General features: G+C 32.2%; 1 protein-coding gene across 1 annotated transcript; it reads left to right on the top strand.

The window, feature by feature from the left end:
* Positions 1 to 15418: 15418 nt before the first annotated feature.
* Positions 15419 to 16510, top strand: LOC128192183 (uncharacterized). The gene is made up of 3 exons (XM_052864674.1): positions 15419 to 15487; positions 16088 to 16226; positions 16356 to 16510. The coding sequence occupies exons 1-3, from the start codon at positions 15419 to 15421 to the stop codon at positions 16484 to 16486; spliced, it is 339 nt and encodes a 112-aa protein (XP_052720634.1). The 3' UTR covers positions 16487 to 16510.
* Positions 16511 to 16957: the final 447 nt, after the last annotated feature.

Genomic DNA, 16957 nt, shown 5'->3' on the forward strand with positions numbered 1-16957 from the left:
GACAATCATTTAAAAAAAAGAAATTGAAGCAAATTGGCGAAATTTATGAAATTTCGCTTCTGTACTTTTCAAAATTGGTTTACATGCGATCGAAATTAAACTGATCCCGACTCCAAAGATTAAAAATTTAAATATATAACAAATTCATCCAAAAACTATGTTTGGTTGTAAATTTCGAGAAAAATTGATTTCTTGTCTGCAGGTGTAGAAATATTGTTGATTTTTAATTCTTTTAAAAATGAAATCGGAATCAGTTTGTTTCGGAATCGAATTAAATTTTGCAAATTAGAAATATTTCTAACATTCATAATTCTTTGTATGTACACAACTGAAGACTCGTGCTTAACTGATTTTCAATCTTCTTATTTATATTAAGCATAAATAAAAAGATTCTTACGTTAAACACATTCAATATAGGTCGAAAAGTCGAATATTTACTTCAACATTCAAATTAAAAACAAAACCTTTGTTTACATAGCAAAGAATTGTAAACTGTGTATCTCACTTCAAACCTTATGACTGATACTCAAATTTGGTTGACTAGAAGAAATGCCTTTCTGGAGCAAATTTCGACTACAACCGTGACCATGCCCCTTTAAAATGTTTAATCTATAGGTTTGAAATATATTAAAATATGATTTTTTTCATTTTCTTTATTAATTATTATTAAAAATCAAGATATCAGTAAGCCAGTGCTCATTAGTAATACCCCCGCTCTGATTTGAAAATGCAAATACGAAGTCGACATTTCACAAGAAGTTGACGTCCGATTGGTACAAATGTAGACCCCACAAAATAGCATGCCTAAACAAAGCGTGTGTTAAAGTTTTAAACATCTGCGATTAATAGAAATCTTAGACGGAATTTGATTTGAAAATTTACACTTAAAAAAACCAAAGTGATAATTTAACAGGAAGTTGAAGTCCGATTGGTACAAAAATAAACCCAATATACATTGTAAGACATGCCAAACCAAAGAGTGTGTTAAAATTTAAAGCATCTGCAGTTGCTGAGAAATCTTTGACGATGTTTGGAATAGATATATATATATATATATATATATATATATATATATATATATATATATATATATATATATATATATATATATATATATATTTGGAAATTAGGATTATAAAAACAAAGTCACCATTTAATAAGAAGTTGATGTCTGACTGATACATAAATAAGTCTCACCAAATGGCATGCCTAAGCAAAGAATGTGTTAAGACATCAAGCATCTGCGATGAATAGTTGCTGTGAAATCTTTGACGAAAATTTGTTTGAAAAATGCATCTGATGATGCTGATGCGAAGATTGTACAGACTACTGTGGAGTATGCAAAGTCAAAGAATGTGACTGTTACTGGAGAGGACACATACCAACTGGTTTTACTGTGTTATCATGTTGATTTGAAATCATGTACCATCTATTTTCGCACTGATCCTAAAAAGTCTACAATAAGAATGAAAGTTTGGAACATTTAGAAAACGGAACAAGATATGTGGGAACAGATGTGTTCTTTGCTACAAACCCTAGAACCAACTTCTGAAGATGCCAATTTACATTCTTTGAGATTTTTAATACCAAACTCAGGTATAGCTAGGTCGGTGTGAAAACTTGGAACCTACTGAATTGGGTTGGTATGAATCTGATAATTATAAGTTTTTACTACTGAAAAGTACTCTGCCCCCAGCTCCCGGAAAACCTTTAAAAGTAATACCATGCAATTGTAAACTGAACTGTGATACCAAGACTTGTACGTACCAAAAGCATAGTATTGAAAGCACAACTGGTTTGGGAGAATGTCAAGGGGTGAACTGTTCTAATGCTGTTGGTTTCGTGTCCTCTGATTTAAACGTTTGTTAGTTGTTTTTTGAACTTTGTCATTTTTTAGCAAAATATTGCATATAGGGTACCCTCATTGTACGGATAACTCCTCCTACAGTTTTCAAGATAGGAAGTTGTTCTTTTGCAGATTAATTGTACATATACCAGATGTGTGCATATTGCTAGGATTTTAATTTCTGATTATTTATGAAAAAATACCAGCTTTTGAACTTAGTCAGATTTTGGCAAAATATTGCATATAGGGTACTCTATTTCACTGGACACGGGTTGACATGGATTATGGATACAGTTTACATAAAGAAAACCCGGTTTGCTGTCAAATTGACAGATTTTCACTTGTTAATCATTTTAAACTAGTTAAATAGGTATTGCTAGATACATGTAACAAAGGATGTGGAATGAACCAAATTCACATGACTGACAACATATAACAAGCCGGTCATTTTGCACCTTAAAATTTTTAAACCAATTATCTCCCCTTTATGAAAAAAAAGAAAATTTTAAATTCATCAAAATATCTGCGGTAATTAAATGATTTACTTTATTTCATATTTTAATTAAGAGAAAGTTTATGAATGTATTAACCAAGAGAGTTTAACGAATTTTAAGATATTTTTTACAATATCTGAATAAAACATTTCCCATAGACTTAAATGCAAAATTCAAGTTGTTATTAGTTGGACCATAATCCAAAGTTTGAAAATTCCTTTGGTGGAGTATTTCTATATGATAACACCTTTAAAATGATATCATGATTAAGAATATGTAGAATATGTGCTTGTTATACATCTACATCGAATACCTTAAAATATAAAGTAAAAAAAAATATTTTTTTTAAAAAGATTTTTCACTAAATATGAAGGTTTTAGATTTTTAAAAACTTTTAGTATATGATTGTCTAGGCATTATACTTTCAAGCTATACTAAAAAATAAATCGGTTGCAATTTTGTTAAGGTTTGGCAAATTCCAGGGTAGAATGACTGGACTAAAATAAAAGTCTGTGAAATCTTCGAGTAGCTATGGAAATTGTCAACAGATGCCAAGTATCGCAAAAAATGTCTGCCGTCGTTAGTTCGACATGGTAATTCCGAATTTAGAAAATATATTTTAAACATCCCGATCACAGTTATAAAATATTTTATTCAGTGAACGAAGAACTTTGAAATAAAAATTTACTCGGTAATTCTAAATTTTTATGCATGATAGCATGATAGCAAAATAACAACTGTCATTTACTGTTATTTCATAACAAGAGGCCAATAGGCCTTATCGGTCACCTGAGTACCATATCCCATATACAAACTTGTCAAGGAGTCTCTTACATGCATTTAATTAAGTTTCATTCTGGAGTAGAAAAATAATAATATGATAATAAAGACTACCTCACTGCCTTAAATTTTCCAAGGACTGTGAAACCTAACAAAAACTCGGGAGTTTCTTAATTTGTTGTTTATGAGTCGAACATTATGTGTGCTACACAAATGAACACACAAAGTGCAATTTGCCCAGCATCCTAATTTTTAATATGTGTCTTAGTTCTGTTATCCTTCTGACAGCATGATTGAACCTGCATACATATCATCAAGATTTAATCTAACATAAAAACAAATCAGAAAGATTTCTAGAGCATTTAAATAAAAAGTAACGGTAAGAATCCCCATAAAGAATGAAATAACATTTTATGTTTATTTATGACAGTACAAAATTTTGATTCACAACCAGGCATAGTATTTTTTAATAAGCTTTATCAATTCTGTATAAACATTGACCCAGTCACCAGCAGCAATGTGCATGGCTTATCTACGTCAGAGAACACATGCATGCTGGGGGAAAATGGATTGCCACCGAGAGTGTTAAATTGATACGAGAGGCCAATAGGCACTAACGGTCACATGAACATCATAGCCCATACACAAAATTGTTGGAGTCTCTTAAAGTGGTTCAACCCTATAGCCTGAACCCCTGGTCCAGGGGCCATGAATTTTACAATTTTGGTAGAGGGCTTCATGGACATCATAACCATGCATTCAGTTTTTTCCTCACATGTGTGGAAGTAGAGAAGAAGATTTTTGAAAATTTAACTTTTTTTTTGCATATTTTGTCCCGCCTGTACCCCCCCCCCCGGGGGGGGGGGGGGGAGGTTAGCCATGAATTTCACAATTTAGGTTCCCCTTACCATAGAAATGCTTCACACCAAAAATGGTAACAATTGGTCTTTTAGTTTTGAAGAAGGTAAAAGTGTAAAATTGTTAACACGATGACGGACGAAGACGAATTGCAATAGATCACCTTAGTGACTCAGGTGGCCTAAAAATCTTATGATAGAAATATACAAAAAGGTTACAGACCTCATTACTAAGTTTTAAAGTTTTGAAATTTATTTAGCAACAATTAATTTTTTTATGTGCACTTCCTTTAACACTACATGTTTATTTTGGCCCCGCCTTAGAGTCAGAACCCCTATCTCTGGGGACATGAAATTAAAAATTTTGGTATAAGGATTCCTGGTCTACGAAATTATGAATTTAGTTTTCCTAACAGGTTTGTAAGAGTAGAGAAGATAATTTTAAAACATTATATGCATTAACACTATACATCTATTTTGGCTCTACCCTGAAGTCAAAACCCCATACTCCAGGGTACATGAAATTCACAATATTAAAAGAGCACTTCCCGGTTAACATTATTATGAGGTCAGTTTTTCTAACTGATGCGTGAGAGTAGAGAATGTTTCTAAACATTATATGCATTAATAATATATAGCCATATTGCTCCCCCTACGACCTGAACCCCTGACCCAGGGGCCATAAATTTCACAATTTAGGAAAAGGAGTTAATATACATCATAACCATGCATTCAGTTTTATTCCCACGAAGAAGATCTATGATTTAGTCAGTCACTATTCTGTCTCAATTGTTATTTCACTGATTATGCATTGTTGTCCATTTTATTCATACATTCTTTCGATCCAAGTCAGATTTTTCGATTTATTACATACATCGAAAATCAAAAAAATCCTCAAGATAAGCAATTGCAGTATAACCATACACTTTACAGACTGCACTACTAAGCCGTTGAAAATTTTGAGGGCTTTTAGCAGCGCCAAAGGTAAGCTTAGTGTCATACAGATATGTTGGCGACGTAGCATTTACAAACTGCCATTTTAACCCAGTAGCCCAATAGTTAGAATGGTGAATGGGGACTGATCTATAAGCAGACTGTAGATCTATCTTTGCAAGATAACAACCTTCACTAATGACCTTACTAACAACACGTAAATCCATGTATGAACATGAAGTATCCGACTGTACATAATCATTAACAGACATATGCAACGGGCGACTAGCATCATGGATAAGCCTAACCTTAGAATGTGATTTAGGGATAGCTCCTAAGGCACTATCAATAGTAGGTTTGACACAAGTAGCCACATAATTTCCATTTGACAATTCATACAGTATCTGTTTCTCAACTTGTTCTGCATATTGAAAACATGACTGATAATTATCAGCTTCACATGGGACAAGTCGCTGCTCAGCTCCCTCATCAATAATTCTAAAGCCCTATTTATCCCCTCACATAAGAATTTGCGATCAAAATCATCTTGTAAAATAAAAATCCCAAACAGAGTACTTTAACCCTGAGGAGGAGTCAGGGCAGTAACCTGTCCCATTCCCTAGTTTTATGGGTGAGACAAAACAGTATGAGTTTGTGAATAACAAACAAAACAACAATGTTGCAATTTACAGTTGGTAAAGTCACATGTTTTCATATTAAATTTCCTGCAAATCTCTTTGCCGTCAGGTGTGAATGGACCACGTCGACTTCCTTTCTGCTTGGAGGTACCCTCCTTCTTAGCGTTTGTTCCCAATGATCCTTGCAGGGTCTGCATGGTAAGGCTGTTGGGTTTAGGGATCAGTTGAAAATCCTGAAGGTGAGGACGAGATACACCCCATCGAAACTTTTCCTTGAATTGCAATTCTCTGTATACGTACTCACGGTCAAAGAGAAGGACACTACATTTGACATACTTGTTGAATAAGCGATTAATGTACTTGGTATACTCCAGGTAGTCTCGCACACCCTGGTTATCTAGTTCCGGATTAATGATCATTTCCTGCATAATGGCCGCATTACCATAGCCCCACTGTTCAATGGATAGTTTATAATAGTCACGATCAAGCTTTTTGATAATCTTATCTACAGTGTTGGTAAGTGTGAGAAGATCATCCTTCTCTTGTTGCATAATGGAGTCAAGCCAAACGTAGTTATGAACGAGTCTTACTTTCCCTTTATTACTGGATGGGCATTGTGTAAATGCAGTAGAAACATGAGAGGGGAACAAGTTCATAAGATTACTGAGGTCAACCGTACCTTGCGGGGGTTGTACATTCGGTGTAGGCTCAACTCCAGAAGCAGTCGCATGATTCTTAGGTGCGCGAGTTGTACTTGGGCTTTGGCCAGGGCTGTCTTTCTCTTGCATTGCCGCTATAGTCTGTTTGCAAGCATCAATATTCTGAAAGAGTTTTTTTTGCATCTTTCGTTTATGTAGTTCTAAGGTCTGGAGCTCCTTCTCTAAATCGAGTATTTCACTACATATATTTGGGGCTCTTGGGACTGCATGTATCCGCGGCGTGGTGGCCCGAACTTCCTCTGTTGATGCCTTTGTTGCCAAACCGCCGGAGGCCTCTAACTCTGCATGGCTGTCGATCATTTCGTCTGACGAGTCGTCACACGATCTTATAAGGTCAAGAACAGCTCGGTCTCTTGGACGAAGATCGTATGGGTGACCCTCCTGCATGGAGAGAAAAAAGAGCTGCTCGCCGAACAGCTTGCATATATATGGCGCCAAAACTTAACTGCAAACATTGCGCATGGCATTGCGCAAAGAACGATAACTCCTGCAAACCTGTGCATACAGGGACCATGTCAAAATTTATTTTATCATAATAAAAACCACTAAAAAGGTAAGTTTATATGGAATTTCGAATTTACGTCCATTAGCATGTTTACGGTAATTTGAATAGCGAATCGACCACATAATTCTTTTCGGTTTCGAATATCGAATAGAACTCCAACTTCTGAATGCCAAAAATATCTTCAATCAGTGTGGTCTTTTAAAACGACAGTTGCAGTGATGGATATAAAAAAATCTATTTAAATTTTGTAAATTGTGTTACAAAGTCAAACTATGTAAATATTCAAATGTTATACAAGTAACTTTACCCTAGTCACAAAAACAATTTATCCTAATCGCAAAATATCGCTTCGAACCTTTACAAGACAGATTACAAATAGTAAAACGATTTTCAAATAAAAAAAAACTACAAGCTTTTCACACCAATGACATATTTTTTTCTAAACAAAAAATCAGCTGATATCTAATCTTAGGAAAAAGAGCCAACTTGTACCTTATTTTAATTTTAAGAAGCTGTCCAAATTCAGGCAGGGCTTTGCACATGCTATGTCTTGGATTTCAATAAATTTTTGTATATCACTTCATTTTAACATGATTGTAATATGTGTGAAAGAAAAAGTTCATTGTATGCCTAATTATGCAGAAAAATGGCTATTTTGAATTTGGAACACGCTTAGTGCAAAAAGGTCACCGAAGTTGTAAAAATGTTGTGAAGTTTGATAAGTTGTAAAACTACTTAATTCTATAAAAAATTTGGAAAGGAAATTCCAAGTGATATCTTCTGGAAATTTAACCACTCCTTAGGAAAACTTTGGTTAATTTAAATGAATGTGGCCATTATAATGACTTGCAAATCTAGTTAGGTCCTCTGCCATCTAGATATATTCTTTCAAATTACTATTTCACATAACCCTTGAACCCCCTTCTTGCTCTTCTTTCTTAATGTGCTCACTTGCAGGAATATCATTTTTACCCATGATATCAGATGCTGGAAAAGTCATCCAGATCCATCATGCCAAGCAACTTGATGTGTTTTTTCTTTCAGCAATCATGTAGATTTGTTTTCTATGTCTTTTCAAAGTTATAGGAGGACAGTATTTTCCAAAAGAATATTCCAATTTGAACTTCTCTAAAAAATAAATAAAAAGAGAAACACATAATAAAAACAAATACATGTACCTTGAAGTGTTAAGATCTGAAAATTAATAATAATTATTGTGGAACACATAATTATTAAGATTCCACTTCATATTCTGATAAGCATTAGCAAAACTAATATCATACTGGTGTGTGAAATTGTTTATTTACATTTCTTGTCACATGTCAGATATGTACCCTGACCGACTGCCAAGTCAATAGCTGCTGTGTTAAATAATATTGCTGCGCGAACAGAAAGAAAACAGCCCACATTTTCTGCTGTTATGAAAACTTGTCATTTCATTACAATTTTATTTTCAATTTTTAACAAAGCAATGTTTTTTAATTGTTAATGTAGGATATTTTCACAATATCAACCACATGAAAAACTCTATGGTTATTGTTGTACTTTCTTTTTACAAAGAATTATTCATGGCATGTGTATGCAAATTAAATCTGCAAGTAAATATCTTATATTAAAGCTGCTTGGTCCGATTTTATATCAAATTTTATGCACGCTTTTAAACGATGGCTATGCTTAGTATATGCATAATAATAGACATTGCAGTAGTTTTACCCGTCAATTATGCCAAATTACAATGAAGAACAAAACAAACGACATTAAAAGGTACTGCGTTATTTCGCCTCATGTTAAATTTCATCCCTGACGACGAAACGGGTATGGTTGTATTACGAATTTGACATCGCTTTAAATAAAGGTCGAAATGATCAGACAAATTACAAATAAACATGTGTACCTTTTGTTCTCTAATATTTCCAAAGTCTGCTTTCTTTACAATCGATGCATAACATGCGGGTTTAATAACCCCAATCATTCAGGGACGAAACCAAGCGGTTTCTTTTTCTAAACATTCCCGTGATGCATTTTGGTTTGTTTTTTCGTTTGCCCAAAGAGAAATTATTTTTATTTACTTTGAATATTTCTAACTTTGAAAGGAGGCTGATTCTGCTGGTGTAAATAGGAGAAAGTCCATAACTTTCTGAGATAAATGATTTGTATGAAAAAAATTTTGATACTGTAATTACAAAAAAATCAGACCAAGCTGCTTTAAATAATATAAATGTAAGAATGCTCTCTCTCTCTCTCTCTCTCTCTCTCTCTCTCTCCACTATGCATGTTATTTATCTGACCCCTCTGGAACCCATTTGTCAAGGAATAACATGTCCTCTGTCGTCGTCAGGTGAACACCTGATGCTTTTTAGCTCACCTGAGCTGAAAGCTCACCTGAGCTGAAAGCTCAAGTGAGCTATTCTGATCACATGTTGTCCGTCGTCCGTCTGTCTGTCCGTCCGTCCGTCTGTAAACTTTTTACATTTTGAACTTCTTCTCTAAAACCGCTTATCCAATTTCAAATAATGCGTATTTGGAATTGACGATTGCCGATCTGCCCCGGCTTTTATTTTGCCACGGCCCGGGTTTGCATACCCATTTTACCAAGACTGTATTCCATACTTCTAAAACGAGGTTCTTTGTTTAAAGCAGCCTTGACATTATACGAAAAAGGGTCTATCTTACTATGATGAATTTGCTTGTTATACAACAGTTCGCGTATGAAGGAAAATTTTTGAAACATGCAAAATATAATGGTGCCGATTTTGTGAAGTAAATTGAGGCTAAATATTTCAATGCGTTGACAGTTTTCACACATGACGTTGTTTAACTTGTTCTGATGTTAGTTTCGTTTTCACTATTTATGCTTTGTAACCTGGCCTGGGAACTCTCGTCTGTATTTCGTAATTTTTACGTATCAATTCAAACAGAGACTTCGGTAAATCAAACAGTTAACTGTTTACCTGCGCAAATTAAGCAAAATCTGATGTATCAAAAAAGTACTGAAATACAATTCATTCTATCGGTAATTCGGCATTATCTTTTTTGTAATGGTAGATTTATGCAATAGGTTTTGTTGAGATGCTCGACATTTTCTCGAGTTTATTCAGTTTAAATAGAGTTTGATATCGCTGACGGAAATATGTAGGTATATACATGTATATATATAATAAATTAATAAGTAATAAATTGTGTTCTTTATTTGTTATAGTGCATGTTTCTTGTGTTTAATTGTTTACAATTTCTATTTACTAACCATATTTGAGTGTTAAGCTTCGAATTATAAGCAAGATACAGAGATTTGCTCACAATTCTATGTTTGTACACAGATCTTAAAAACTAAAGATTAAAAAAGGAAAAATTTGTCAATATTTATTAAGAAAATTTTCAAAGTCTGTTCTTCCAGAAACCAACTTTAACAACTTATTGTATTGTAAACTTAACCTTTTTTCGTCATTATTACTCCTACTGTACATGTGATCCTTGACTGTGTTTGTGTACATTTGTATAAACTAATTTTGAACCTCAAATACCAGTGAACTGGTCTTGAGTGAATAAAAGAATTGAAAATCTTAGGCCATTCTTTTTTTTCCATTTTAAATGCTGAATAGGAAATACCAAGTTAAAAATCTTAAGCTGAATGTATTAAACTCATGTGAACAAAATATGACTCAAACCTAGGGAAACTGTGAGCTCTGTATCTTGCTTATAATTCCACAATTGACGCTGAAATTTTGGTTGAACATTAGAAATTCTATATGAATTAGAGTGTGTTAAAAACTTGTACAAACAAAATAAAAGAATGATATTCTGTATATACCTACTCTCTGGGGCCCCCTCTTTATACAATAAATAATGTGAATTCTACATTAATTTTGATAGTTTTTCAGACACGAGTAAATAAAAACGACATCTTTAAAACAGTTTCCATAGTTCTGACACATTTCTGTTGCGGGGATAAAGTAATTATCGCTATTCCTAAGAAAATATCACAGCGGAAAATTATCCTGGTTTGTACGCGAGGTAAATAACAGTCATTTAATTATAATGGAGAAGACAAATTAAATTGTTGAATGTTTTTAATTTGAGGAATTGAGCACATTGAGGTACAATTTTTTTCTTCACATCTATACATGTAGGATTTTTAAAATAAAATACAATAACTATTATATTTTTTTAAAAATACAATAACAAGTAAGTAGTTGATGAAAAAAATGTACCTATAAGCTCTCATATATTTTGATCGCTTTACAAAGTGAGGGGGGGGGGGCAGAACGAAAATATAGGGAATTGGAAGTTTACAACTTAACAGTGTACCCCTACCAAATGTTTTGTTTTATATCTTGCGTTGGATTTTCTTATTCTGGTAAAAAATAGCATTTCATGAAGGTAAATGTCAAAGATTACAATGTACGTGAATGCAAAAATAAGTGTAAAATTCGAATACTTGACAATATTTATTTTTTGTTATTCTACCGAGGGACCATATGGCACAATATCTTTTGGACGCCCATTGTTGCTCAGGTGAGCGATGTGGCCCATGGGCCTCTTGTTTCTGTGAGGAGTGGATGTGTACATCAGTGTACCCATAGTTTTTTGGCCAAATTGTTAAAATTCGTCTGGTTACAGTAATTTATCTCAGTTTCAATAAAAGGTTCGGGATGCTTACTATTATTTTCGACATGATTTAACTGCCAATGGTATTTGAGATACAACTTCACCAATACACCGAAAAACAATCTCCTCTGGCAGCATGCTGTGCCAACGTTAGCGGCGGCCATTTTTGTTTACACTGGTTTTGAAATATACCCGCACTGAATGTTTTTTAAAAATATATTTCAGCGTTAAAAAAAATTATGTCTATCATAAACAATTAAACTGAATTTATGTGAATTATTTATAGTTGAAAATTTATTGCTTTTATTTTTTGTTCTTAAGTATTTAAGCCTTCAAAAATTCATTTGGCAAGGGAAGTAACTTGAATTATCAGAGATTTACAAAATATACTTGTCTACAATTTTTTAACGCACGCTTTTCCCACTCATTTTATTTTATCAATAAAGAGTCAAGATATTTTTTTCATTCATAAAAAATACAAATCCTCACCAATAACAATGTATTGGATTTTTAAGCTCACAGTTTGGTACATAGTTTCAATGATCTATATAAGAGAATGAAATATATATCTTCCCGACCGAATACCCACTTAAATTATTTTTTCAAACAAATCATCATTATTGTGGGTCAAAAGAGAATACAGACAAACTATTTTAAAGGGAAAACAAAAATTTTGCGTGAAAATCGATGTGCGACGTTTTCTTATATATTCGCCTGATGTTTGCTTGGACAGCCTCGTAATACAATAATTTACATTTAAGAAAGCTGTTTACACAGTTATTTTCATCCGGTTTCATTTCCTTCAAATCATTCGACCAGTTTTAAATTCTACCGTTCACATCTAAATATAAAGAGAACAACGGTTTCCAAATGACCCTTAAAAATCTCTTACTAATGTCGAATAGGCGAAAATATTATCCAGCAAACTGTATACACTATAAATAAACAATGCTACTTGAGAAAGCTTGATTTCAGTTTTGAAGGTCAGTTTATGAAATTATCGAAAAGGAATTACAGGACAATCATTGATAACTGAAACCAGTAGTTAACTTTATATCTTTTTTATACAACTATAATATAAGTTATCAGGGATACATAAATTGAGAGTACATTCGGAATGAAAATAAAGAAATATTACTTTGACAGCCGATTTTCCAGAAACTCGACACACCAAAAAGAGCAAACAGTGATAACAACAACATTCTGTTAATAAATAACATGATTTATTATGATTATGATTGTTCAAATTCTTAAACGATCAAGATTTTTTCCCTTTGTCTTCATATAAAAAATGTTTTTTGACAATTAATAATTGTTTACCTCTGAAAAAATATTTTGCTGTTGAAAAAGCAATTACACCGAATTCATTGTATATGGTGTATATTTTATCTATTTCTATACAACTTTTTTGGGCATTTGAATGGTAAAAATGTCAAGGTACTTCGTATCACTGCAAGAATAGTAAAACAGTAAACACTTTTTTCTAAATATCTTTAAAAAAATACATATACCTCAGTTTACAGAAATACTGTATTATATACATGTATCTTTTATTGGTGTTTAAATGCTGTCAATGGCATCTGTGCACAAATTACAAATGATAACAGTTTAAAATGATTAAATAACACCTGAAAAGTACTTATGTACAGGAAATCATTCAGCTCTGAAGTAGTTTTTCAGTTCTTTGTAGCATCTATGTGACTAATCCATAGATTTTAGAACCTCTGTTACTTGTTTTATACTAAGTCTTATATTCCTCCACGCCTGGCATTCGCACTTCTATGAAGCGCGCACGCACACACATTGTAAAATATTAGGAAAGTTCATCTAAAACTGCCTACCTGTCAAAAACTCATATCTCAAATCAACTGAAACTATCAGTTATGCAGTAGGAATTAAATATTAAAAGTCATTTATTATTCAATGGTTAAAATTAAGTTTCTTGTAATTGTATTAACTAAGCATGTTTTATGAGTAAAAATAGGATCTGAACGGATTGCGCCTAAAAATCAATTGATTAAACTTCTGGTTAAAAAGTTTAAATTCTAGAGGTCACTTAACTCTTAATATTTGAAGATTTCTAATAATAATCATAATGACAATGCAATGCTCTGTATGTTTATGGAGTATGTGTCATATGCACACCTAAAAAAGTCTACAAGACGTTTTAAAAACACAAGGCCAATGTTCCATAACACCCATTGTCAGGCACCTAAATATTTTGTGCTTTTTTGTTTCTTTAAATGATCCATACATTTAACTGTTTTCAGTTATATCTGAATATTGATAAAGCATATTGATAAAGCATAGTAAAAGTTGTTTTTTAAAATCAAGTTTGAAGCCATTGTTTTGACTAAAGATGTATTGATATGTGAACTGAAAAAGTTATCAATATTTCCCAACATAACTACTTTTATGCAAGTAGTTCCATCTACAAATTTATGTTTTATTAAAATTCCAATATTTGTGAAATAAAAAAAGTTCAATACAAGTACATGAATTTAAAGGAAAAGGTCACAAAAATATACTACCCAGGAAAAAACTTACAATTATCTTCAAAAATGCAATACAAACTGTTTAAAGAGGCCAAAGTTGACAATTATTCCAAAGTTAAAGTGGATTATGCTGTATAAAGGGTATTTTATGAGCGATATCATATGACAATTTTGTGAAGTAGCTATGATGAGATCTTTTAATTTAGTTTAAATTGTTAGACAGATCTTAATCATAAGATCAATCGTCATCATGAACAACGGTTATTTTAAAAAAAGAAATAGTGTGAGTGTAGTTTTTAGCTTACCGGAATTCACCATACTGAACAAATAGTTTACCTACACAATTTCAATAAAACTTTTTATATCAGTGGTTTTTTTTAGCTTGATCAACAGATAAATAATCATTCAAAAATTGTTTCCTGCTTCTTTAAAATGTTTTAACTTCTTAGTACGTAACCTTAGTTATAGTTCAAAGCAACTTAAATTCTATAAATTCATCTAAGAAGAACGGATAGCAGCCAGAAAGGATTAAATTTTAAAATATGTAGATTATCCTCAGATGTAGCACTCCTCATAAAAACTTTAAAAAAAAACAAGAGAGGTTTCTGTTTTATTTCCTCTATTTGAGTATTTTTCAGGTGTTATTTAATCATTTTGAGTTGCTGTCATTTGTAATTTGTGCACAGATGGAATTGACAACATTTAAACACAAGTAAGTATATATTACGCACAAAAATTTCATTTTTAGACAATATTTCTGTAAACTAAGGTGTGTGTACTTTTTCCTATCAAATTTAGAAAAAATTGTTTCTACTGTTTTACTATATTTGCAGTAATATTATTCATCTGTTTAGAAAAAAAAACCTTTATTCCAATACAGATTACAAGCTTTTCGAAAATTTCATAAATTTGTTTTAGGTATATTAATGTATTAGTGATTTTGACTGTGTAGGTAACTGTTCTCTCTCTCTCTCTCTCTCTCTCTCTCTCTCTCTCTCTCTCTGTTTGTGCAGTAATATATTTAAACATCCAACAAAATTACTATAAGTGCTGTTTGTTGCATCAGAAGTTGAGGAACCAAAATGTCATTTATACATTCTTTTAAGGTTTTGTTTTTCTATTTTGTTTGTTTCTTCAGAAATGTCTTTTGAATTACATTGAGCATTCTTTTTAAAAGTCTTTCAATAAAAGAACTAAGAATAGGAGGGGGTGTTCTAGAGACTTTCTTTGTCCAATATGAATGGGTTGAATGTTAAAAAAAAAATCTACACTTGAGTAACCACAGGACCTAGATTTAAACCAAATGTGATACCTTGCTGACCAAATTGATTACCTTATTGAGGAATCCAACAAGCTATTGAAATATTCACCGTGTGCAATGTATAAGGTGATGTTGCTTTTTCAACATCAAAGGGTCGTTTTACAGGTAAACAATTATTAAACGTCAACAAATACATTAAGATCTATATAAAGAGCAAGGACATGATCTTTATCCTTCTAGAATTCGAAATAATCAAACCTTATAAACATGTTATTTATTTACAGAATGCTATTGACTACATTGTTTGCTGTTGGTGTTCTGGTGTGCGGAGTTTCTGGGAAATCGGCCGTCAAAGTAATATTTATTTTTACTCAGGATAAACTCTCTCTGTATTCTTGATAACTCTTACATTAGCTGTTATTTTAAAAAAATACCAGAAAAAGTAAATGACAATGGTACAGTATTAACAATGTTTGTCCTGTAATTGCTCTTTGTATTAATGGGTCCATCAAAATTGAAATCAAACATTTTCAAGTAGCATTGTCAATGAGTACAGTATACTGTTACTTTTACCCTCCATTTTTGATCTTATTAAGAGTGTACGATTTTTAAACGGAGGTATTTGAAAAGTACAATTCATTGTTATTTATCTGTGAGAGGAAGAATTTAAATCCAGTCAAATAAACATGATTGGAAGAAAATAAAACCCGATGAAAATATCTCAGGTATACATCTTTCTTTTTGTTTTCTTTAAGTTTTGTTAAAATATTGTGTTAAAGTTAAACAAAAAGAAATTATAGGAAAAAGAATAGCTTTCTGTCCTCCGTGAATGAAATCTTTTACATTGTATTAACTCAATGTCATTAATAATTTTGAGGACATATGAATGCATATACATCTAATTAGGATTAGAATCATTTTGCAAGATACAACTTGTTTTATCTAATGATTTAGGACGTGCGGATACCATGTGATTTCGGTAGCTATGATTTAAACGACGATGAGGTGATCTCTTTAGAAGAGTTCTTAAGTGCTACTGCAGGCTTAACAAAAATAAATCCCAGGACGTTGTTTGAACGCTTGGACACAAATGGTAACCCTTTCTAAACTAGACATCAACTATAAATATATTGTCACCAAAATAATGATATTTTTAAAATGTTTGACCGTTTATTCCATGTCGATGAAAAAAAGTGACCAAACCTTTTGTGTTGGTTTTCAGGTGACCGGTTTATCGATGTTGAGGAGATACAACACATAGATCCAAGTATCAGAAGAACAGGAATACTTAGTCACTGTCGTCGCCGTTGGTGTATTTGGTGCAATGAAGTCACTGTAATAAATCACGGATAAAATCATTGCTTGGAATATCAGTCCAATAAATGCATGTTTAAAAAAACTAATGTTAATTATTTCTGAGTTGATTTCTTCCTTGAACGATAAAGTGGTTACAATATTAAACAATTTAAAATTTCCAATACCAAATATGTCCCGTTTTGAATGAAAGGACTATATATAATATTTGAGTAAGTTCATTTGTAAAACACAATAAAACCTTAAAATTTGATTGTATGTATTTTTCAAATTGTATTGGTTTAGTTATAATCCATTCTATCAACAAAGAAGAATAGAATGTAAAGTTAAGACAAACATATGTATCAAACCTTAGTTGAAACTTCTTTTAGTTTTCTAATTTTTCAAACCCCAGCCAAAACTGACAATTATATTTAAATCCTACTTGTACTTTGTATGTAAGTAACTTTCTAAAGATGTAATCAGGTACTAAAAAGATTATACTTATACTACTACATAACAAAAAACCAG

The sequence above is a fragment of the Crassostrea angulata genome, chromosome 7 (assembly GCF_025612915.1).
Source record: "Crassostrea angulata isolate pt1a10 chromosome 7, ASM2561291v2, whole genome shotgun sequence".
NCBI classification, from domain to species: Eukaryota; Metazoa; Mollusca; class Bivalvia; order Ostreida; family Ostreidae; genus Magallana; species Magallana angulata.

Bases quoted from the DNA above. Each gene is read 5' to 3' on its own strand.
- LOC128192183 (XM_052864674.1), top strand. From the start codon at position 15,419: ATGCTATTGACTACATTGTTTGCTGTTGGTGTTCTGGTGTGCGGAGTT. The intron at 15,488-16,087 runs GTAATATTTATT...CTAATGATTTAG, and splicing joins CTGGGAAATCGGCCGTCAAA to GACGTGCGGATACCATGTGA. The intron at 16,227-16,355 runs GTAACCCTTTCT...GTTGGTTTTCAG, and splicing joins TGAACGCTTGGACACAAATG to GTGACCGGTTTATCGATGTT.